This window comes from Xenopus laevis, chromosome 3L (genome assembly GCF_017654675.1).
Source record: "Xenopus laevis strain J_2021 chromosome 3L, Xenopus_laevis_v10.1, whole genome shotgun sequence".
NCBI classification, from domain to species: Eukaryota; Metazoa; Chordata; class Amphibia; order Anura; family Pipidae; genus Xenopus; species Xenopus laevis.
In genome coordinates, this window is record NC_054375.1 from 143,413,469 (window position 1) to 143,438,647 (window position 25,179).

Sequence of the window (25,179 nt, forward strand, 5' to 3'; positions counted from 1 at the left end):
GATGTTTTTTTGTAGCTGGAATATTATTGTGGAGGTGCCATCTCAGTGCATTGTGCCTGATCCTGGGCTTTGAGATGGCGCCAGCACTTCAAGATGGAACTGGTTTGAGACACATATTGTTTCTTCCTTTCTCATTGTATTTCTATATGACACAAGTCATGCTGGGCTTTTCCTGCTTGGGTGCTATTCTCATATCTGCTGCTAGCAATGCAAACAAATCCTTCAGCAGAGGTGTCAGGGAGCTGCTATTTGGTTATCTGCCCATTGTTCTGTTGGTAGGCTACGGGGGGGCGGTTAAAGGAAGAGGGGTGATATCACTCCAACTTGCAGTGTAGCAGTAAAGAGTGACCAGTTTATCAGAGCACACGTCACATGGTTGGGGGCACCTGGGAAAGGGACATCATATCGACCGCATTCCAAATTTCAAGAATAAATATTGCTCTTTTAAAAAAATGTATCTCACTGCAGAATTCTGCTGCAGCAGCACTATTAACTGATGTGTTTTGGAAAAAAAGTTAAAGGGACAGTATATGTTCATAGTGAGTTGACTTGAGCCTAAGGAGCAACATTTTTTGCCAAGCTTTGCTACGAAAATAATGCCCATAAACTCCAATGGGTCTCGCATCAAAAAAATATTGTCGCCCGAAGACTTCAATGCATTTCGGCAAATTTTCAGCAAAGCTAAATCTGTCAGATTCGCCCATCATTACTCTTAACTGAGGGGGTGGACACTAGTGATGTGTGGGTGGGCCCGAAACTCCCAGTTGACCATTGAAACACAAGTTGACCATTCGTTGGGTGGGTTACGGTTGGGTGCAGGTCAGACTGCTAACACCAGCAATTTGGCTGCCTCACTCATACATGATCTTCATGCAAGTGGGGGCGGCTAGTGCTAATACTTTAAGGGAAAACAGGTATTTTTCAAACCGCATTCTGTACTGAAATCCATTTTTTAAAAGAGCAAACAGATTTTGTTACATTCAATTTTGAAATCCGAGATGGGGCTAGACATATTGTCAGTTTCCCAGCTGCCTCCAGTCATGTGACTTGTGCTCTGATAAACTTCAGTCACTCTTTACTGCAAGTTAGAGTGATATCACCCCTCCCCCTCAGCAGCCTAACAACAGAACAATGGGAAGGTAACCAGATAGCAGCTCCCTAACACAAGATAACAGCTGCCTGGTAGATCTAAGAACAGCACTCAATAGTAAAAGCCAAGTCTCACCGGGACTGATTCAGTTACATTAAGAAGGAGAAATAACAGCCTGCCATAAAGTAATTCCATCCTAAAGTGCAGGCACAAGTCACATGACTGAGGCAGCTGAGAAACTGACAATATGTCTAGCCCCATGTCAAATTGCAAAATTGAATATAAATAAATCTGTTTGCTCTTTTGAGAAATGGATTTCAATGCAGAAGTCTGCTGGAGCAGCTCTGATGTGTTTTGGAAAAACCATGTATTTCCATGCCAGTATCCCTTTAACAAGTATAACGGGTCCCAGTGAAAACGAGTTGGGAAAGTCTACGAATGACTGCTGAAGTGAATAACACAGTACACACTCTGGAATGTTGTAGCAGAGTTTATTTCAAATGAGACCCCATCCGCAGAGGAGTCATCCGGACACCATGCAACAGGAATAGTAGAGAGGATATAATAAAGCGGGGGAGGAGAAAATGAAATACACACACACGCACATACACCCACACTCCAACGCGGACTAGCAGTATCTGCTGCATCAATATAATTACAGACATTAAAACCGGTGGGAAATCCCCCTTTGTAAACTCCCCCCATTTTCCACCATTTAGCTTTGGTACAGTCTTGTTGAGTCCTCCCACCTGCTTTTGCAACCCTAGCACCGCCTCCCACACAGGAAGGGGGGGGGCAGTCACATATTGATCTGACATTTATTTAACGGATAATGCATTAAAACTGCATCTATAGTCGCACTTATAAACAGCCCTGCAGCATCACTCCATAACTGCTCCGCTGGAAGACTCCTGAGAGCATCTCTCGACACGATCCACTGCAGAGCACCTTATCGAATATCTCCCAGCACCATATTTCCATATGAGCTCCCACTCTTTGTCTCTCACAGTGGTATCATTCAACAACCTTGTCCCACTTACACATACTTTCCCCTTCATTAGCACCAGCCCGAAAGAACAGTGTCGCTCCTTTGTTCGGTTATTCACATGCTTGATCTTCCTGGTCTCTTACCATACCAGCTAATGGCACCTTGCCTGTTTTTGTATTGGACTTTATGATAGGACATTTCTATCCATACTCCAGCATAGGAGAAAACATCCTCCCCACTTTCCATTACCCTCTTTAGGTCTATTGGATCCCCAGGTGGCAGCACGGAGTGTTCGTTCATTGCAGAGACCCGGTAAAAAAAAAATAAAACATCTGCAGTCATCTTTGAGACTTTTTTTCCTTCACCCATGATTCGACGATAGTGCCAAGAACACAACTTGTATAACTGGCACGCCCTACAAGCAGGAGCAACCAAGGCCAGATTCCATGATCAGCATCTCTTTCTCAAAGTCCTTCACCCTGCTGAGTGTAAGTGCACATTGAGCCTTCATCCTGGAGCAGTGATCCCCAACCAGTAGCTTGTGAGCAACATGTGGCTCTCTAACCCCTTGGATGTTGCTCCCAGTGGCCTCAAAGTAGGAGCTTATTTTTCAATTCCAGACTTGAAGGCAAGTTTTGGTTGTATAAAAACCAGGTGCACTGCGAAACGGAGCCTCAATGTAGGTTGACAATCCACATAGGGGCTACCAAGTGGCCAATCACAGCACTTATTTGGCACCCCAAGAACATTTTTCATGCTAGTGTTGCTCCCCAACTCCTTTTACTTCTGAATGTTGCCCACAGGTTCAAAAGGTTGGGGATCCCTGTCCTAGAGGCTGGTGGACCGACAGTTCTATCTCCCACAGCGGTTGAGCTTTCTTAGTTTGAAGATTGATACACCCATGGCAAACAAACATCTTCACAATCGTTGGTTTCAATCACAGGGAGTGGAAGGCTACTCATTCCTTGAACTACGTGTAAATAAGTCTATAGGTGTATCCTTCTGAAGCTCTAGTTAAAAAGTCTTTGCAATCTCTTCAACACGCTGAGGGTAATTAGTGCAAAGAACGATGCATTTGAACTTGCCGCCCTCTAAACATGCTTCGAATGGTCACCTCCCCATATTAAGCGGACAACCAGCCATAGGCAGACAACGTTCTGCTCTTGATACTGTGCTTCTCAGCTACAAGGATGTGCTGGTGTAAGGTGTGAAAATATAGCAACTACACCGATTAAGATTTATATAAAGGGGGTTAACAGCTTGTCTGGCTCAATGAAACACATACAACTTTATCCAAGTACAGAAACAAAAGGCAAGGGCCTTCAACAGTCACACTACGATAGCGGCTTGAGTCTCCTCACTGCGAGGAAGTCAGCGAGTTATACAGAATCTCATCGTCAGGCACAATTTCACATGGGCAAAGATAAATAGGGTCCTAATGGCAACCTCCAACTCTGATGCAGAGTCTCTAAATAGAGGGCAGTAATGAGCCGTTGTTACTCCAATAGATGATGAATATCTCAATACTCGATGCTTTATAATAAAATGGGAGGAACCCCATCACGTAGATGAATATCAGGACAGAATAAAAGTGGGAGCCTATCAACTGAAGACCTTGTGAGGCAGGAGGAGCAGACATCCATATGGTCAGTCACCCCACACAGCACAATCTTTTACTATTAAGTCTCAGAAAGCCAGGTCTCCAGATATGGCTGGGAGAGGGGGCTGTCCTCCCCTCCCGTGCTAGATGCTACCTGCCGAAAAATGGCAGGTTTTGGGGGCTGAGGAGTGTGCTGCTCCTGGGGGATTCTGTCCTAGCCATGATATCCTGAAACCATGAGGCAACCTCTACTTCAGATGTCTCATACCGACGCAGGAATGGGTGCTCCTAGGAAAAAAAAGAGACAAGTGAGTCAAACATAGAAAGCTGCGGCAACAATACCAGAAACACATTGCCACAGTTACAGTTAGGTCCATAAATCTTTGGACAGAGACAACTTTTTTCTAATTTTGGTTCTGTACATTACCACAGGGGCTCAAAAGCAATTGGACAAATTAAAAAACTGAACATAAAATGTTCATTTCTAATACTTGGTTGAAAACCCTGAAGTCTCGAACTCATGGACATCACCAGATTCTGGGTTGCCTCAATTTTAATGCTCTGCCAGGCCTTTACTGCATTGGCTTTCAGTTGCTGTTTGTTTGTGGGCCTTTCTGTCCGAAGTTTAGTCTTCAACAAGTGAAATGCAGCTCAGTTGGGTTCAGATCAGGTGACTGACTTGGCCATTCAAGAATATTCCACTTCTTTGCTTTAATAAACTCCTGGGTTGCTTTGGCTGTGTGTTTTGGGTCATTGTCCATCTGTATTATGAAACACCTCCCAATCAGTGTGACTGCATTTAGCTGGATTTGAGCAGACAGTGTCTCTGAACACCTCAGAATTCATTCTTGTGCTTCTGTCCTGTGTCACATGATGGATAAACACTAGTGTCCCAGTGCCACTGGCAGCCATGCACACCCAAGCCATCACACTGCCTCCCAAATGTTTTATACATCATGTGCTATGCTTTGGATCATGGGCTGTTCCACGTCTTCTCCATACTTTTTCTTGCCATCATTCTGGTAGAAGTTGATCTTGGTTTCATCTGTCCAAAGAATGTTTTTCCAGAACTGTGCTGGCTTTTTTAGATGTGTATTAGTAAAAACCAATCTAGCCTTTCTCTTCTTGATGCTTATGAGTGGCTTGTACCTTGCAGTGCACCCTCTGTATTTACTTGCATGCAGTCTTCTCTTTATGGTAGACTTGGATATCGATACTCTACCTCCCGGAGAGTGTTGTTCACTGTTGTGAAGGGGTTTCTCTTCACCATGGAAATGATTCTGCGATCATCCACCACTGTTTGTCTTCCGTGGATGTCCAGGTCTTTTTGCGTTGCTGAGTTCACCAGTGTTTTCTTTCTTTCTCCAGATGTACCAAACTGTAGATTTTGTTACTCCTAATATTGTAGCAATTTCTCAGATGTTTTTTTTTCTTTTTTGCAGCTTAAGGATGGCTTGTTTCACCTGCATGGAGAGCTCCTTTGACCGCATGTTGTCTGCAAAATCTTCCACATACAAGTACCCCCCCCCCCTCAAATCAACTCCAGGGCTTTTATCTGCTTCATTGATAATGACATAATAAAGGAATTGCCCACACCTGCCCATGAAATAGCCTTTGAGTCAATCGTCCAATTACTTTTGAGCCCCTGAAATGAAGTGATTGTGTTAAAAAAAAGGCTTTAGTTCCTCACATTTTTATGCAATCTTTTTGTTCAACCCACTGAATTAAAGCTGAAAGTCTGCAGTTCAACTGCATCTGAGTTGTTTCATTTAAAAGTCATTGTGGTAATGTACAGAACCAAAATTAGAAAAAAAGTTGTCTCTGTACAAAGATTTATGGACCTAACTGTATGTATAAAAGACATTGGTAAGGAGATTCCAGTTGCACTACTCCCCCCTCTTGCTCAATATACATCCAAGCTGTTCCAAGGGCAATGCTAAAATGTGCCTCAATGTTTCACAGGATTACTGGGTTCAGTGTTTGGTATTATTCTGTGGATTTTTAGTACTGCTCTTGAAAGGTGCAAACTCCTAATAAAGATAGGTGCGGAAAAGCCAACTGTAGAGCCAAACCCAAAGAGGCAGGACAATAGAGAGACTAAAATAATGTGTGGACCCCTTGTTTGTGGTCTGTAGGTTCAGCACACATGGCCTTATGCATAAAGTATCTTTCTATGTAGAGTGTGTGGTCTCTAAGAGAACAACCTAAAGGGAATACGCACTTAAGGGGTAGGCCTATACAAAGAACATACATACAATTCCACAGCCAATACTCACCATCAGCTTATTGTACTTTGGCCTCTTTCTGTGATCTTTAGTAAGACTGCAAAGAAATATCAAGTGTCAGAGCCATGTAGTCACTACACCTATTACCACTAATAATAAACAAATAAAACAGATTCCTAATCGTGAAAGAAAAAAAATCATTAAAATGGTTAATTCAAATATTCTACATTAACTGGTAAAATGAACAAACGGTTGAATATGTCTCTGGATTTAAGACAGAGCAGAATTTAAAGAGCTGTGGGGAAGGAAGTACTTACCAGTCCTTAACAAATGATTGAAATAACAGGGTGAAGCCCATATTGTGGGGGAGTACAGGCGGCTCCTCTTGGAGAACTTTGGTGAGAACCTCAAAATCAGTCTTACAGTTTTTGTAGGGAAACTGCCCGGTGGCCAACTCCACCTGTGTAGCAAAGGAAAGTTCACATGAAAGAAATAAGATTATAAACAGAGCCGGGCCAACCCGGCCAGGCACCCTAGGCAACCTGGCCGGACACGGCGCGAGCTTAGTGTGCGCTCAATCGCGCATGCGCGAAACTACGCGCCGGCACCCATGCGCGAAACTACGCGCATGCGTCCAAGCGCATTTGAAACAAATTACCAGCGCCAGTCAGGGAGACACACGACCGGACATGGAGTAGGCGACAGAGCAGGTACGTGCCTGGCGCCTACTCTGCCTACCCCTAGTTCTGGCCCTGATTATAAAATAAAAAGCCAGTTCAGGGCAACATTGAGCTGACATGCCCGTGGCTATAGATCATGGGTCAGCAACCTTTACTATCAAAAGAGCCATTTTTCCCCCTCTTCCACTAAAGAAAAATAGTCTGGAGCCGCAAAACATAACACAGCTTATAAACTCTTAAAAGTTGTAACCTTTTTTTTTTTTATTTTAACCGCTACAACAACAGAATACAACAAACAGAAGTGCAGTGTGTATGTGTAGGCCTTATTTGAGTGTGCGACCGCGGTAAGGACCATAATGAATCATCTTGCTGCGGCTCGGTCTTGCCTGTCACTCCTGGGACGTCTATACAGACCTTGCACCTGCTGGCGGCTTCCTGAGAGTGCAACCGTGGTAAGCTGACTATTAGCATACCGCGGTCGCACACTCAAGAAGCCGACCAGCAGGTGCGAGGGGCTGTATAGACAACGTGATAGGCAAAGCCGCAAGACCGAGCCACAGCAAGCAGGATGAAGAGCCGCATGAGGCTCCGGAGCCGCGGGTTGCCTACCCCTGCTATAGACCCTCAGGAAGTGAGATGGGAAGCAAAGAGTTGGGAAGTTGAGTGTATGTGGGTGGAAGGGAATCATGAGGGCAGGACAAATCTCTTACCAGTGATATTCCCAAACTCCAGACATCTGCACGGATGTCATAGTCTGGTTTGGTTGGATCTGGAGGGTCAATTCGCTCGGGCTGCAGGAAGAAACAAGTTGTTTAAAGTAAACCTTATGCATTATGAGATCCTGCTCTAAAGTATATTGCTCTTACATATTTTAGCTGTAACATACATGTCCATTACTTACCAGAAAATCTGCCCTTCTCTACACCACCCATGCTTGCTTTTAACTAGCTCACTTGTCAACATTGTTTCATGCCAGTTTTTATGCATTAAAGGAAAACTATACCCCCTGAACAATGTAGGTCTCTATAAAAAGATATTGCATAAAACAGTTCATATGTAAAACCCTGCTTCATGTAAATAAACCATTTTTATAATAATATACTTTCTTAGTAGCATGTGCCATTGGGTAATCCTAAATAGAAAATTGCCATTTTAAAAAATAAGGGCCGCCCCCTGGGATCGTACAATTCCATACATGTTAGGTCACATGAGCAAATTAACAGACAGAGTTGTGTCTTTTGCTTCCACACTTCTTCCTGTTACAATTAGAGTTGTAGTATTTCTGGTCAGGTGATCTCTGAGGCAGCACACAGACCATCACAAAATGGTGGCTCAAGGCAAGAGATGTAAAAGGGCAAGATTTACTTAAATATATATTCCAGTTTGGTAAGATTCTTTACTATGTCACTTAATAGGATATAAACTGTTGCTTAAATATTCATTTTGGGGGTATAGTTTTCCTTTAACTGTTGGCAACGTCTGCTTCCTGTCCGACGTGTGCTGCTAGCAATGTCTGCTTCCTGACTCTTGTGCGGCTAGCAATGTCTGATTCCTGACTCTGCTTCTTTCCCGACTCATGTCCTGCTAGTAATGTCTGCTTCCTGACCTAATCATATACTGCTAGTAATTTCTACTAGCAGTACATGAGTCGGACATGAAGCAGACATTACTAGCAGGACATGGGTATATGTCAAGAAGCAGACATTACTAGCAGGACACGAAACAGACATTACTAGCAGCACATGAGTCGGACATGAAGCAATGTCTGCTTCCTGACAATCATATACTGCTAGTAATGTCTGCTTCCTGTTCTACTCATGTACTGCTAGCAGCTCAAAGAACATGTAAACCATACATTTATATAATGGGCACATCCCCCCCCCACCCAAACCCAATCACATTTGTACTGCATATATCCCCTTTGTTTACCAGTATGTCACTGCTTTTCACTGCTTACATTGTTTGTGGGGGTGTACGTGTCCTTTAACTTATACATACTACTGATGATTGATTACAATACATTATGTTAGTCTCCTGTAGATACCACTAGCAATACCTTGTGTTTGTATCCTGCATGTACTACTAGCAATACCTTGTTCTTATCTCTATCATGTACTGCAATGTATGTCTGCTTCTAGGCACTTACATATACTGCTAGCAATACCATGTGCTTGTGTTCTGCATGTACTACTAGCAATTCCTTGCACCTGTCACATTCTATTAGGCTTTAATCATCTAACCACATTCCTTGCTAAACGAGCTGTCATTTAGATTTTATACAGACTGCCCACTCTTGCTCCACACTGGTTTCCTTGGCTCTGTGTGCTATAACCAACTCATAAAATCTCTACACTTACCGCCATGTAAGCAGCACAGCCTGCACTCCTCGTCTTTGCCTTGGAGTCCACAAGGCGCCCGCTGATTCCAAAGTCACACAGTTTGATCTGCCCACTGGCATCAAGTAGGATATTTGAGGGTTTAACATCTCTGTGTATAACACCATGTTTCTCTTTCAGATAATATAGAGCATTAACTATCTGCATTGGTGAGAAAAACAAAAGTTAGTTTGTCTCTTAAACAATGAAAAACTATTTGGATTCCTACCTACTCCTACAGTCCCACTCCCACAGTTCTACTCCCACAGACCAGACCCACTCCTACAGTCCCGCTCCCACAGTCCTTTAGGCTGTTCACGGTTAATGTATTCAAGGAGTTTTACCACTCCTGTCTGCCAAATCCCTTCACCCCAAATTTAGCTTTCTATCCTTAAGGCATCATACTTCTTATGCATGCTGCCTCTCAATTCCACCTCCTCCACTGTAGCTCTTACCCCTTCTGCAGGTGCTTCTACAATCCCCATATTCAACTATAACTTTCCCACTTCCCTAGTGATTCCATTCCATACATTACCTCTAAAATGCCCTCCCTCATCTGCCCCTTATTCAAAACGGAGCTTCTTACACTCACCGCCACAGTCATCTTTCCTAAGATGGCCTCCGGGATTGGCCCTTGAATTCTCTTCTTCAGTTTTTCAGCACAAGTCCCCATTAACTCCATTGCAATGAATACATCTGTCTGTGGAGCCAAAACAATAGCATGAGAAAAGAACAGGCAGAGACCGGTACAGGAGTGGAGAGTCCAAATAAAATTAGGAGAGGAGACGAAGGGACAAGGGACGAGGAGGAACAAAATCTTAGGGAACCCCCTTACAAGAACCACTAGATTCTGCTGTATAGACAAACAGAATAACCAGATTTATTTGGGACCTGGATTTTACTATTGAGTGTTGTTCTTAGATCTACCAGACAGCTGTAATCTTCTGTTAGGGAGCTGTTATCTGGTTACCTTCCCATTGTTCTGAGGATGGGCTGCTGGGGGGGGGGGAGATGGGTGATATCACTTCAACTTGCAGTACAGCAGCAAAGTGTGACTGAAGTTTATCAGAGCACAAGTCACATGACTGGGGGCAGCTGGGAAACTGACAATATGTCTAGCCCCATGTCAGATTTCAAAACTAAATATAAAAAAATCTGTTTGCCGTTTTGAGAAATGGATTTCAGTGCAGAATTCTGCTGGAACAGCACTATTAACTGATTGAAGTATTCAATAAAATGAAGGGGAAGGTAGCGCTACAAAACTGGAGGCAGTGGGGGTGACAGTAAAGGGATATTAATAGGACACCATCTTTATAGAGCTCACATTTGTGATGAAGGTACCATAGCACTGTACAATGTACGGACAGTCGTGACTTTTTAGTACAACATCCAAATCCATCAGAATTCGCTTGTTCTCCTCCTTGTTTCCAGAGCGACGCATTTGCTGAAAGAGAAGCCAGAGAAGTGTTTAGACGTATAATTAATGAACGGGGGCTCGGTATTTGCCCAAACACTCTGACTGAGAAGAACCACAAGGGAACAGAATATAGAAAACGAGATATCAGGATATCACACACTGATACCAGGAGATGTCAAAAGGAATAAAAATCCCCCCAAAAAACTAGGGATGCACCATATCCAGGATTCAGTTCCCTTTTTCAGCAGGATTCGGCCGAATCCTTCTGCCAGGCCAAACCGAATCCTAATTTGCATATGCAAATTAGAGTTGGGGAGGGAAATCTTGTGACTTTTTGTCACAAAATAAGGAAATAAAAAATGTTTTCCCCTTTCCACATATGCAAATTAGGATTCGGCCAAATCTTTTGGTAAAGATTCGGGGGTTCGGCCGAATCCAAAATAGTGGATTCAGTGCATCTCTACAAAAAACTGAACACCCAGGGAAAAGTCTGAAGGGGTTTTCAGGTATAACATTTGTGCAGTGACAGTAACCCGCAGCAGCCAATCAAACAATTGCTTTTGTAAAGGTGGTCATACATTGCAAGATCTCTCCCCGATAAGCCCACCCTGAGGGCTCTAGGGCAAACAATCGAATCAGGACAACGGGGATACAGGCTGTCAGAATGAAGACCACATCATCAAGCAGATGCAATCATCGATAATCGCCTCACAAGATTTTGGAGATGTGCGTGATATCTGGCTGATCCAATCATAGAGTAAATACGGGGATGCGGTCCATCGTCTCATTATGTCCATGTAAAGGGATAGTTAACTTTTAGAATGGTCAATTCTAAGCAAATGGGGGTCACTGACCTCCATCTAAAAAAAAATAAATGCTCTGTAAGGCTACAAATTTCCAGTTATTGCTACTTTTTATTACTCGCATTGCTATTCAGTTAATCATATTCCAGTCTCTTATTCAAATCAATGCATGGTTGCTAGGTTAATTTGGACCCTAGCAACCAGACTGTTGAAATTGCAAACCGGAGAGCTGCTGGATAAAAAGCTAAATAACACAAATAATAAATAGGAACACCACAAGTAGAAATAAAAGGAAGCAATATCAATTCTTATTCAGCCAAAAAGCCCAGTTTTACGTAAATCTAGCGATTCACCTTAACTGCGATGACGTGTCCCGTCTTCTTAAACCGCATTTTCCAGACTTGACCGCAAGTCCCGCTGCCAATCTCCCCCAGGTTCTCCAGGTCATTGATATCTGCTGGGTATTTCTGCAAACCAAAGCCACAAAGAGTCGAGGCCTTGTTATAGATCTTGGTTTAAACCAATTAAAATAATGTACAGGCGTTCCCCGGGTTACAGATAGGTTTGCTCTCAACTTGAACTTGTATGTAAGTTGGAACAGGTACATTTACCTATTAAATGCAATTTAGACAGATGTTTCGCTTAATATAGTACAGGTATGGGACCCGTTATCCAGAATGCTCGGGACCTGGGGGTTTCCGGATAACAGATCTTTTCATAATGTGGAACTTCATACCTTAAGTCTACTAGAAAACCCTGTAAACATTAAATAAACCCAACAGGCTGGTTCTGCTTCCAATAAGGATTAATTATATCTTAGTTGGGATCAAGTACAAGCTACTGTTTTATTATTACACAGAAAAAGCAAATCATTTTTAAAAATTTGGTTTATTTGGATAAAATGGAGTGTTTGGGAGACGGCCTTTCCGTAATTCAGAGCTTTCTGGATAACGGGTTTCCGGATAACGCATCCTATACCTGTATTTATTTTTACATTTATATACCTATATTTTATTTTTACTGTGCATCTGCGCTTCCAGGTTGCTTTGATAGACCCGCGCTACCCCGCTGATGACGTGACAAAAGGGGCGGGGCAAGCAGGTGCAGAGTCTATAAAAGACAAACTCGGAAGTCGGAAGCCGGCATTTGACGGTGGCGGTGAAAGCAGTAGAAGAGCTCAACCCGCACCCGCCCGCGAAGAAGCGTGCAAGATTGGCCCGAACCCGCCAGACCCACGGGTATCAGGCCTGCCCGCACATCACTACTCTCACTGTTCTATTAGTGGCTCCTCCCCTATACAGAGGCAGATTTATTAAGGGTCAAATTTCTAAAAAAAATTGAGTTTTTTAAAGTCGGGTGAATACTATGGACCCGAAAACTGAAATCGAATTCGATTTGAGTTTTTCAAACTCGATTCGAGTATTTCAAACTTTTCTGTGCAAAAAACTTGAATGTCAGGAGGCTGCAAACAACTCCAAATTGATCCCAGGACGTCTTCCATTGGCTAAAACAGCAATTCAACAGGTTTTAGGTGTCGAATAGTCTAATTTGATTTCTTAAGACCCACTGTATTTGAAATTTGACCCACTGTATGATAAATCTCGAATTGAAATTTGATTCAAGTTTTTTAAAAAATGTAACAATTGCCTAGTCGAATTGACACTTTTAGCCATAAAAAAAAAACTTGAAAATTCGAATTTTCACTTCAACCCTTGATAAATCTGCCCCATAAGGTTCAGATTTTACATTTAACTAAACTACGGTGACAGCAAAAATCAATGCATTGCTATAAATTACCAGCTACACATGCTGCTCTGTACAGAAATGGGTCAAACCAATTATTCCAGTAAGGGCAGGGGTCCCCAACCTTTTTTGGCCCAGGGATCAAAAAAGAGCCAATTTTTTTCCCAAGGACCGGCGTCCAATTTAGCCGTGCAGCGTTCATTGTTCAGCGGCCCGGTGGTTGGAGGACCCCTGAGTTAGGGGACAGATGTGAATTATACCCATTGCTGCTGCACTAAATCTGCTAAACATAAAGCTCATGTCATGTTATTCCCACGCAGTTCACTTACCTGCCCATCAATACCTAAATACCCCGTTTGCTTGATAATTTCTTGAAGCTTCTGGTCTATTTCAATGCTGAAAAAGAAAAAGAATTCATGGAGCTTCCTGGACATATTTAGTGTATACAAATGAATACTATGCCATGTAATGTTTGTGTATACAGGTATGGGACCTGTTATCCAGAATGCTCGGGACCTGGGGTTTTCTGGTTAACAGATCTTTCTGTAATTTGGGTCTTCATACCTTGTCTACTAGAAATTCATTTAAACATTAAATAAGCCCAATAGGCTGGTTTTGCTTCCAATAAGGATTAATTATATCTTAGTTGGGATCAAGTACAAGCTACTGTTTTATTATTACAGAGAAAAAGGAAATCGTTTTTAAAAATTTGGATTATTTGGATAAAATGGAGTCTATGGGAGACAGCCATTCCGTAATTCGGAACTTTCTGGATATCGGGTTTCCGGATAAGGGATCCTATACCTGTATATAAATTAGCACTCTCAGGCACCAGCATGTGTGTTACTCACCTCTCCAGACTGCGCTGCGTCAGGTAGTTGGTCTGTGGCAAGCTCAGAAAGGTCCGTGGTCTAACTGTCAGTTGAGGATGATGATGGGGAGGGGTATCTGAACGTGAATGTCCATCATTGGCAAGAGGGAGCTGTAAGGCTGCACAGAAAAAGGGGCAAAGAGTTTAATAGAGAAGGGAAGAGCCAATAAGACGTAGGACCCCCTTCTGCACCCCACCATGCACTCATTGGCTCTGTGTCTTTCCTCCCACGGCACATGCTCAGTTAGAAACCAGATTCTACTGGGCTCAGTTGGCAATACAGATACAAATATGCCTTAGCGCATAGACATCTGCTCACACCGTTAGTTGCAATGAGGCACATTTGCCTTTAATAGGGCTGATTTACGAACGCAAGGGCTAAATTGCACCATTGCTGCTGCCCACGGAAAACAATAACTGTTTCCATTTCCTAATAGATTTATTAAAACGGCTAACGGAAACGGCAATGGTTGCCATATGCAACTCGATTCTTTCTGTTCATTCTCCCTGTGTATATTGAAATACTTGCACTTGCTTTATTATATATTCATATCCACCCAGTGCTCTTTACATGTATTCCCCATGTTTCATGTTACTATTGAGATATATAAAATATGCCCGAAACTCCTTATACTATGTGCAGTTTCTCAATGTAATCATGTATGGTTGTTTTTATGGAATATTTTTACGACATATCTTTACCAATGTTATATCCTTTGCATTTAGTGACTGTTTTTATTTGGATACTGTCTCTTTAAGAATTGTTTTTTCTTTTTTCCCATTTTTTTCTTCTAAATTGTTTCGGATTGGCTACTTTCTGTATAAAAGCTTGTGGACGGGACCTCAGCCCATGATTAAGTACCTTGCAGGTATGAAACGCGTAGGGCCTATGGAGATGCATTGATACCAATAAAGACATTCTTTTATACTTTTGGCCCTGTGGATTCCTCGGAGTGCCGAATAGCACTGTCTTTTTGCCGAGTGTTCCCCAGTACCCACCCAGGCATGCCCTTCTTCCATAGCCCTCCTCCCATAAGGCGTGCCCCTTAGTGTTAGGTTGTCTTGAGCTCATGCCCCAAACAAAGCCTCCATGCTGAGTCCACGCTGCATGCACCAACCCAACCCATGCATGGAGATAGTAACAGGAGCGATGCCAAGCACAAGAAAAGGAGGTAAAGACTGAAAAAAACCCAGAAGAAAGTAGGAGGAATGTAGAGAAGATCAAGGGAAGGGAAGCAGGTGCTTGTTAAGTGTGAGATGGGCAAAGACGGGCACAGCTGGAGTCAGAGCAGGTGAGGGGGATAATGAGGGTTCGGTACCTGCTCGCTGGGATGGAGCGGGCGTGGGACTTAGAGTGATGAGAATAACTGGGGGAGAAATAAAGGAAAATCAACAAAAATACAGAGCAACCCAATGGAAACAGGATACTGATGGCACAATCTTGAAAAGAGGAAGAAGTGGAAAATAACTGTGAAGGAGGATGAAAGCAAATGTACAATGATCATGAGCCAAATAGGGAAAACAGGTGAAAAGAACGACCCAGTGATAGCGAGAAAATGAAGAAACTAAAGTGTGAACTGCCACACAAACCAGGCAATCTTCTAAGCTGGTATCACACTGTGCCACACAAACAACCCAAATCCACCTCCCCTACATCTTTCATCCCACGAGAACATCCTAGCATCACCCCTCCCTCCGAGGAGCTTTGGAGAGGCCTCCCTCCGAGGAGGTTTGGAGAGTTCTCCCCCCCCCCGAGGAGCTTTAGAGAGTTCCCCCCCCCCCGAGGAGCTTTAGAGAGTTCCCCCCCCCCCGAGGAGCTTTAGAGAGTTCTCCCTCCGAAGAGCTTTAGAGAGGACTCCCTCCGAAGAGCTTTAGAGAGGTCTCCCTCCAAAGAGCTTTAGAGAGGTCTCCCTCCAAAGAGCTTTAGAGAGGTCTCCCTCCAAAGAGCTTTAGAGAGGTCTCCCTCCAAAGAGCTTTAGAGAGGTCTCCCTCCAAAGAGCTTTAGAGAGGTCTCCCTCCAAAGAGCTTTAGAGAGGTCTCCCTCCAAAGAGCTTAAGAGAGGTCTCCCTCCAAAGAGCTTTAGAGAGGTCTCCCTCCAAAGAGCTTTAGAGAGGTCTCCCTCCGAACAGCTTTAGAGAGGTCTCCCTCCGAACAGCTTTAGAGAGGTCTCCCTCCGAACAGCTTTAGAGAGGTCTCCCTCCGAACAGCTTTAGAGAGGTCTCCCTCCGAACAGCTTTAGAGAGGTCTCCCTCCGAACAGCTTTAGAGAGGTCTCCCTCCGAACAGCTTTAGAGAGGTCTCCCTCCGAACGGCTTTAGAGAGGTCTCCCTCCGAACGGCTTTAGAGAGGTCTCCCTCCGAACGGCTTTAGAGAGGTCTCCCTCCGAACGGCTTTAGAGAGGTCTCCCTCCGAACGGCTTTAGAGAGGTCTCCCTCCGAACGGCTTTAGAGAGGTCTCCCTCCGAACGGCTTTAGAGAGGTCTCCCTCCGAACGGCTTTAGAGAGGTCTCCCTCCGAACGGCTTTAGAGAGGTCTCCCTCCGAACGGCTTTAGAGAGGTCTCCCTCCGAACGGCTTTAGAGAGGTCTCCCTCCCGAACGGCTTTAGAGAGGTCTCCCTCCGAACGGCTTTAGAGAGGTCTCCCTCCGAACGGCTTTAGAGAGGTCTCCCTCCGAACGGCTTTAGAGAGGTCTCCCTCCGAACGGCTTTAGAGAGGTCTCCCTCCGAACGGCTTTAGAGAGGTCTCCCTCCGAACGGCTTTAGAGAGGTCTCCCTCCGAACGGCTTTAGAGAGGTCTCCCTCCGAACGGCTTTAGAGAGGTCTCCCTCCGAACGGCTTTAGAGAGGTCTCCCTCCGAACGGCTTTAGAGAGGTCTCCCTCCGAACGGCTTTAGAGAGGTCTCCCTCCGAACGGCTTTAGAGAGGTCTCCCTCCGAACGGCTTTAGAGAGGTCTCCCTCCGAACGGCTTTAGAGAGGTCTCCCTCCGAACGGCTTTAGAGAGGTCTCCCTCCGAACGGCTTTAGAGAGGTCTCCCTCCGAACGGCTTTAGAGAGGTCTCCCTCCGAACGGCTTTAGAGAGGTCTCCCTCCGAACGGCTTTAGAGAGGTCTCCCTCCGAACGGCTTTAGAGAGGTCTCCCTCCGAACGGCTTTAGAGAGGTCTCCCTCCGAACGGCTTTAGAGAGGTCTCCCTCCGAACGGCTTTAGAGAGGTCTCCCTCCGAACGGCTTTAGAGAGGTCTCCCTCCGAACGGCTTTAGAGAGGTCTCCCTCCGAACGGCTTTAGAGAGGTCTCCCTCCGAACGGCTTAGAGAGGTCTCCCTCCGAACGGCTTTAGAGAGGTCTCCCTCCGAACGGCTTTAGAGAGGTCTCCCTCCGAACAGCTTTAGAGAGGTCTCCCTCCGAACAGCTTTAGAGAGGTCTCCCTCCGAACAGCTTTAGAGAGGTCTCCCTCCGAACAGCTTTAGAGAGGTCTCCCTCCGAACAGCTTTAGAGAGGTCTCCCTCCGAACAGCTTTAGAGAGGTCTCCCTCCGAACAGCTTTAGAGAGGTCTCCCTCCGAACAGCTTTAGAGAGGTCTCCCTCCGAACAGCTTTAGAGAGGTCTCCCTCCGAACAGCTTTAGAGAGGTCTCCCTCCGAACAGCTTTAGAGAGGTCTCCCTCCGAACAGCTTAGAGAGGTCTCCCTCCGAACAGCTTTAGAGAGGTCTCCCTCCGAACAGCTTTAGAGAGGTCTCCCTCCGAACAGCTTTAGAGAGGTCTCCCCTCCGAACAGCTTTAGAGAGGTCTCCCTCCGAACAGCTTTAGAGAGGTCTCCCTCCGAACAGCTTTAGAGAGGTCTCCCTCCGAACAGCTTTAGAGAGGTCTCCCTCCGAACAGCTTTAGAGAGGTCTCCCTCCGAACAGCTTTAGAGAGGTCTCCCTCCGAACAGCTTTAGAGAGGTCTCCCTCCGAACAGCTTTAGAGAGGTCTCCCTCCGAACAGCTTTAGAGAGGTCTCCCTCCGAACAGCTTTAGAGAGTCTCCCTCCGAACAGCTTTAGAGAGGTCTCCCTCCGAACAGCTTTAGAGAGGTCTCCCTCCGAACAGCTTTAGAGAGGTTCCCTCCGAAAAGCTTTAGAGAGGTCTCCCTCCAAAGAGCTTTAGAGAGGTCTCCCTCCAAAGAGCTTTTAGAGAGGTCTCCCTCCAAAGAGCTTTAGAGAGGTCTCCCTCCAAAGAGCTTTAGAGAGGTCTCCCTCCAAAGAGCTTTAGAGAGGTCTCCCTCCAAAGAGCTTTAGAGAGGTCTCCCTCCAAAGAGCTTTAGAGAGGTCTCCCTCCAAAGAGCTTTAGAGAGGTCTCCCTCCAAAGAGCTTTAGAGAGGTCTCCCTCCAAAGAGCTTTAGAGAGGTCTCCCTCCAAAGAGCTTTAGAGAGGTCTCCCTCCAAGAGCTTTAGAGAGGTCTCCCTCCAAAGAGCTTTAGAGAGGTCTCCCTCCAAAGAGCTTTAGAGAGGTCTCCCTCCAAAGAGCAGAGCTTTAGAGAGGTCTCCCTCCAAAGAGCTTTAGAGAGGTCTCCCTCCAAAGAGCTTTAGAGAGGTCTCCCTCCAAAGAGCTTTAGAGAGGTCTCCCTCCAAAGAGCTTTAGAGAGGTCTCCCTCCAAAGAGCTTTAGAGAGGTCTCCCTCCAAAGAGCTTTAGAGAGGTCTCCCTCCAAAGAGCTTTAGAGAGGTCTCCCTCCAAAGAGCTTTAGAGAGGTCTCCCTCCAAAGAGCTTTAGAGAGGTCTCCCTCCAAAGAGCTTTAGAGAGGTCTCCCTCCAAAGAGCTTTAGAGAGGTCTCCCTCCAAAGAGCTTTAGAGAGGTCTCCCTCCAAAGAGCTTTAGAGAGGTCTCCCTCCAAAGAGCTTTAGAGAGGTCTCCCTCCAAAGAGCTTTAGAGAGGTCTCCCTCCAAAGAGCTTTAGAGAGGTCTCCCTCCAAAGAGCTTTAGAGAGGTCTCCCTCCAAAGAGCTTTAGAGAGGTCTCCCTCCAAAGAGCTTTAGAGAGGTCTCCCTCCAAAGAGCTTTAGAGAGGTCTCCCTCCAAAGAGCTTTAGAGAGGTCTCCCTCCAAAGAGCTTTAGAGAGGTCTCCCTCCAAAGAGCTTTAGAGAGGTCTCCCTCCAAAGAGCTTTAGAGAGGTCTCCCTCCAAACAGCTTTAGAGAGGTCTCCCTCCAAACAGCTTTAGAGAGGTCTCCCTCCAAACAGCTTTAGAGAGGTCTCCCTCCAAACAGCTTTAGAGAGGTCTCCCTCCAAACAGCTTTAGAGAGGTCTCCCTCCAAACAGCTTTAGAGAGGTCTCCCTCCAAACAGCTTTAGAGAGGTCTCCCTCCAAACAGCTTTAGAGAGGTCTCCCTCCAAACAGCTTTAGAGAGGTCTCCCTCCAAACAGCTTTAGAGAGGTCTCCCTCCAAACAGCTTTAGAGAGGTCTCCCTCCAAACAGCTTTAGAGAGGTCTCCCTCCAAACAGCTTTAGAGAGGTCTCCCTCCAGCTTCAGATGTCTACAAGTCTGGACTGGGAATCAAAATAGGCCCTGGAATTTCAAGTACACATAAGTCCAAGCAGCCGCCACCAGCCCACTAAATAGCGCCGTCTATGGCATCTTACAGCAGCCCCTCTGTCATTTGCCAGAACCCACAGATTGCCAGTCCAGGTCTGGTCTATCTACCAAGAGCAAATCTATTTGGGTCCTCCATGATTTATTATTAGAATACATTATTCCATGCAAGGCACCTTCCAGTGATATTGGGCTCTTCCTTTAAAACAGTGGCTATAAGGAGGGGGCAGGTAGATGCAGCAGAGTCAGAAGAGAAAAATGGGCAGAAGCAAATATCTATAGAAATAAATCATATCAACTGGACTTGCTGTGCTTTTTTCTTGAAGACGTTTCACCAGTCATCCAACTGGCATTCTCAATTCAGAATAACTTGTAAATATTCCTTCGAGAATATATATCCTCTGGAATGTTGCTCCAATCATAATAATCTGTTTATCATAATCCACAATGATTTAAACTGCTAATTCTGCTCCGTCTGGTTGAGTCAGCAGTTTATGTACCATTATATGGACTAGGGATGCACTGAATCCACTATTTTGGATTCGGCCGAAGCCCCGAATCCTTCGCGAAAGATTCGGCCAAATACCGAACCAAACCCGAATTTGCATATACAAATTAGGGGTGGGAAGGGGAAAACATTTTTTACTTCATTGTTTTGTTACAAAACGTCACGTGATTACCCTCCCTGCCTCTAATTTGCATATGCAAGTTAGGATTTGGATTTGTTTTGGCCGGGCAGAAGGATTCGTACCGAGTCCTGGATTCGGTGCATCCCTAATATGGGCTCTCCTTGACAGCCTATCCGACAACTATCTGCCCAAAAATCCCACTGACTGGGCACTGCATTGGTTTATTGATGCATTCTGTTTGTGCCGGTAGAGTCCTGCGCGGCTCCATTTTTTTTTAAACCCGTACCTGCAACTTGAACCGTATGTCCCCACTACCCGACCCACAATAGTCCAACTAACCTTCCAACCTGGGGGGCATGCGAAAACAGAAGTGACATCACAATCTTCCCAAAAGATTTAAAAAACCATAAGAACCACAAGGTTGGGTGGGAGGGATCAAGCCCTCACCTTTGTTGGATACCCAGATTACCCGACCAGTTGCAGGACTCTACCTGACTGTCCCGTTAGGATCCGTTAATGATCCCAAATGATTGAGTCAGCCCAAAAAACATGTTTCCTTCAGCTACAAATACCACCTCTATGCCGATAGAAGACACATTTTTAACCTACACCTCACACTGGTGTCCAAAATATTCATATTCCTATTCCTGCTATCCTTCAGCAATGCCACCGATGAAACACTCTTCTGTACATAGAGTTTACAGTATTCAGCATATGGAGTCTAAATCAGTATGATCTGCAATGCAAAAAAAAAGCTATAATTTCCGCTGACAGGGGTCACATGTTGCCAGGCAACCAGCGACCCCATACCGATCAAAATGGAAACGCAGCATCTATGGAGCCGGCACACAGTAACGAGAGTGTCATGCTCATGTATTATATATTATAAATAAAGAGAGAGCTGCAGCACTAAACAGCATGACATATATAAAGGGCAAGCAAACATAAAGGCCTAGTGAAAGCCCATGATTAGCAATACCACTTTACAGCTCATCGCTGGCCAGTGCTTGCAACACCCACCAGTCTATTCTTTAGCACCATTAAAGGCCTAACTCCTTCAACCCAGTTAAAGGGATAGTGCTATATTTTTTTTTAAAAAAAAAAAAGCTATTTACATTCCCTGCAAACATCTGTAATATTGCCCGACTTACTTCTGTTTGTAGGGTGGGGAGGCAGATACTGTTGGAAAGTGATCTGCAACCTTTAAGCTTTTATGGAGGAACCCATTTCCCGACAGTCACATGACTAGATCAATTTCATTTTATGGCAAACTGAACAAGTCCCGCCTCGCTTTATGGTGAAGATCTGGGAAATCAGAACGACTGTCCGAAGAGACAAATCCAGGGCAGGGGAAAACACGAGGAGGCAACGGAAAATAAATCGACGCCTTGATCTCGTTTAAATGACCAGAAAACAATGCGCGTAATCGAATTCAGTTCTATGACAACAAAATTATAATGAGAGGTGAAACCATTTACAGGGAGAACTTTATTTCAAAATTGGTTGAATTCTAAGCGTTCAATTACACACTTAACAACGACATGTGCGTGTATTAGTACGGATGCACTAAATCCACTATTTTGGATTCGCCTGAACCCACGAATCCTGAGTGAAAGATTCGGCCAAATACCGAACCAAATCCTAATTTGCCTATGCAAATTAGGGGTGGGAAGGGGAAAAAATTTTTTAGTTGCTTGTTTTGTGACAAAAGGTCACGCGATTTCCCTTCCCAGCGATAATTTGCATATGCATATTAGGATTCGGATTAAGTTCGGCCGGGCAGATGGATTTGGCCGAATCCGGATCCTGCTGAAAAAGGCTGAAGCCTGGATTCAGTGCATTCCTTTGTATTAGCAATTAAATTCAGCATTTCTTTATCCTTTCCTGCTCTCTCTGGGTCTGACTCTTAAAGGAGAACCAAACCCTTTATATTAAAATCCCCTACCCTACATAGATCCACTCCCTGCTGCCCCAAACCTAGGTGTCACCCTTGGTAAATGCCCCTAACTCTTTACTTACCCCTCGTTACAGATTCAGCGAATCGGAGTTCACGGGCGCCATTTTCTTCTTTTCTGTAGTCTTCATGTCTTCTTCAACAATTTCTTTGACTTTCGGCACATGCGCAGTTGTTAAAAAGAGGCAGACTGCTCCAACTGCGCATACGCCGATACGGCACTTACTCGGCAGGAGGATTACCGAAGAGATGAAGATGGCGTCCGTGAACTCCGATGCGCTGAATCTGCAACAAGGGGTAAGTAAAGAGTTTGGGGCATTTACCCAGGGTAACACCTAGGATGGGGTGGAGGTCTATTTAGGGTAGGGGATTTTAATATAAAGGGTTTGGTTCTCCTTTAAAGGGGTGTTTTACCTTATATTAACTTTTAGTATGTTGTAAAATTGCATAGCAACTTTTCATATTGGTCATCGTTTTATCTTTTTTTTTTATAGTTTTCCATTTATTTGCCGTCTTCCTCTGTCTCTTTCCAGCTTTCAAATGGGGGTCACTGACCCCCATCTAAAAACAAATGCTCTGTAAGGCTACAAATGTATTGTTACTGCTACTTTTTATTGCTCGTCTTTCTATTCAGGCCTCCCCTATTCATATTCCAGTCTCTTATTCACATCAATGCATGGTTGCTAGGGGAATTGGACCCTAGCAACCTAATTGCTGAAACTGCAATGCTGAGGAATAAAAAGCTGAATAACTCAAAAATCACAAATAATAACAACAACAATTAGAAATGGTCTCAGAATATCACTCTCTCTCTACACTATACAATGTAACAGGAGCCAGGTCTCCCCCAGGTCTGTTTATTGGCTGACTTGTCCATATTGTGTCAGGATTCTGAAGCAGCAGAGAAAAGGAACAGCGAGAGGAATAACAAAACACAAATACACATATCAATAAGACCGGCTCAGGCTATTTTTCACCCCTATTTACCCATAGGGGATAAGATTTGGTACATTCCTGGGCCAGCAAGGCTCCCACCCCTATTATACCCGATAATGGAATATTCCTGTCGCCTCCCACTAACCCTCGGCTTCCCCATAACCTGCTGTGTGAATTCCCTGCCTTTATATAGACACAAAGGGCCCAGAATCCTATTCTAACCCTGACCAGCCCACATTTCCCTTTTAGCTCCTTACTGGGCCGTGGCCGCTGAGGGCTGATCTCCAGCTCGATTCTTCTCCGGGCCTCCCTATTCTCCTGCTTCAATTTCGCCTCCAGACGGGAGAGTTTCTGCTCCAGGGAGGACGCCGCCATCTTCGATCCGCGCACTAATAATAAACAAACATCTTACGGCGCCTGCGCGGAGGAAGACTGACAGCTCGTAGCGCGCACACGTGTGCGATCGTGACAGCTGTGGATGCGCAGGAACAGCAGAACCCGCTACAGGGACTAGCGCGCACGCGCAGATGGCATCCCGGAAGTACATTGTGAGTCTGCGGAAACAGAAGGGCTGTAGTACGCATGCGCGGAGGAAAGCGCAGTTGTAAGCAATGTCCTTGTGACAAGTCGTGCTGCAGCTCTCACAGAGGAACTTTACCCTTTACTTCACTATTTTTATTAGAATTTTGCAAATGGGCGTGTCTCTCAGATAATTCCAATAATTGTTGCTATTTAGTTTTTAAATGATAAGCCTTTACCTCCTGGCTGAATCCAGAGTGTGCTGCTGGGATATGTTTGTGGGTCGCCGACCCCGAAAAACAAAACCATTGACTTTGAGTGGTTTTTTTTCCGTATTTTTTGCAATAATGAGAATTAAAGGGGGCTGTTCACCTTTGAGATAACTTATAGTATGGTGTAGAGAGTGTTATTCCGAGACAATTTGCAATTGGTTTTTTTTTTTATTATTTAGGGTTTTTTTTAGCTTTTTATTCAGCAGCTCTTCGGTATGCATTTTAAGCAGTCTGGTAACTAAGGTTGAAGTGACCCTAGCAACCATGCATTGATGTGAATAAGAAACTGGAATATGAATAGGAGAGGGGCTGATTATAAAGATGAGGAATAAAAATGAGCAATAACACTACATTTGTACTCTTATAGAGCATTTGTTTTTTTTGGAAGGGAGTCAGAGACACCTATTTGAAAGCTGCAGACATTCAGAAGAAAATAGGCACATAACGATAAAACTATAACAAATAAATAATGAAAACCAATTGAAAAGTTGCTTAGAGTTGGCCATTCTATAACATACTAAAAGTTACCTTAAAGGCAAACCACCCCTTTAAGCCAGGCCCAGACTGGCAATTTGTGGGTTCTGGCAAATGCCAGAGAGGCTGCTATAAGGTCCCATAGAAAGTCACTATGGGCTGATTGGGCCTCCGTGTACCTGAAATGCCAGGGTCTATTTTAATTCTCAGTCCAGACCTGCTTTAAGCTAACAGTGACGTTACAGCATCGATAGTTTATACCGTGTGATGTTCTCCCAATTTCTCTGTTCCCATGCTGGCACGAATGCTGGTTGCATAAAATAAGTCGCTTTTGTATAAAGCTAGCCATACAGGAAATCATTTTTATTAAAGGACGTAACCCCCCCCCCCACACACACACACACAACGATTTTATCAGTGAACAGCTTTTTTGAATTATTTAAATACCTGCCATTCTGGTTGTTAAAAGGTTATTAGTAAGGCTGCAGCATCCCCTGAATCACTTATAATTCCTTCTCCTCCTCTAACCAACTCTGCCCCTCGCTCAGGAATTTATTTTGGCTGTTGGCTACTGAGCATGCTCAGTTCTTCTCAGCTCATATCATTAAACACACCCTCTAACAGCCAATGAAGAGTTGGCATTGCTGGTTCTCATATAAACTCTAGCTGTCTGCTCCTATTATTTCTCTTAACCTCCTCTCCTGAGCTCAGCTCAACCATAACAGGGCTCATTCCTGTTCATCAAAGTAAGTTCTGTGTAAACCTGCATTTCATGAACCCTGCAATACAAGGGGCAGATTCACTAAAGGATGAAGTGGCTAACGCTAGCAACAATTCGCCATCGTTACCATCCACAGGGACATCGCCCATTCACTAACAGGCGCAGGCGTCAATTCGATAGCGAAAGAGACCGTCGCTACCGTTCGTTCGCACTCTATCGCCAGGCGACTTTTCACTCTGGCGGAAGGTCGTTGCGCTGCAAATTTAGTAAAGTGCGGATTTTACTGAACGTTACCTCTTTCGCCAGATTTGACTTCACCACCTCTGACCAGGCG

General features: G+C 44.7%; 1 protein-coding gene across 2 annotated transcripts; it reads right to left on the minus strand.

The window, feature by feature from the left end:
* Positions 1–1,565: 1,565 nt before the first annotated feature.
* Positions 1,566–23,330, minus strand: map2k7.L (mitogen-activated protein kinase kinase 7 L homeolog). Of its 2 annotated transcripts, none has more exons than XR_005966398.1 (12): positions 23,117–23,322; positions 13,773–13,911; positions 13,251–13,317; positions 11,532–11,645; positions 10,283–10,402; positions 9,551–9,658; positions 8,941–9,120; positions 7,294–7,374; positions 6,221–6,363; positions 5,955–6,000; positions 2,415–3,966; positions 1,566–2,008 (listed from the first exon to the last, which is right to left on the minus strand). XR_005966398.1 is itself a non-coding variant. In XM_018250769.2 (12 exons), exons 1-12 carry the CDS (start codon positions 23,232–23,234, stop codon positions 3,829–3,831), a joined length of 1,302 nt encoding a protein of 433 aa, XP_018106258.1. In that variant the 5' UTR covers positions 23,235–23,330; the 3' UTR covers positions 1,566–3,828. The 2 variants fall into 2 exon arrangements, 1 of the variants encoding a protein (XP_018106258.1); XM_018250769.2 differs by adding an exon at positions 15,112–15,159 and having other exon boundaries at positions 1,566–3,966; positions 23,117–23,330.
* Positions 23,331–25,179: the final 1,849 nt, after the last annotated feature.

Coding starts and splice junctions, on each gene's coding strand:
- map2k7.L (XM_018250769.2), bottom strand. CDS start 23,234: ATGGCGGCGTCCTCCCTGGAGCAGAAACTCTCCCGTCTGGAGGCGAAA. Junction 10,403..11,531: donor GACACGTCATCGCAGTTAAG/GTGAATCGCTAG, acceptor CTTCTCTTTCAG/CAAATGCGTCGCTCTGGAAA. Junction 3,967..5,954: donor CAAAGTACAATAAGCTGATG/GTGAGTATTGGC, acceptor TTTTTTTCCTAG/GAGCACCCATTCCTGCGTCG.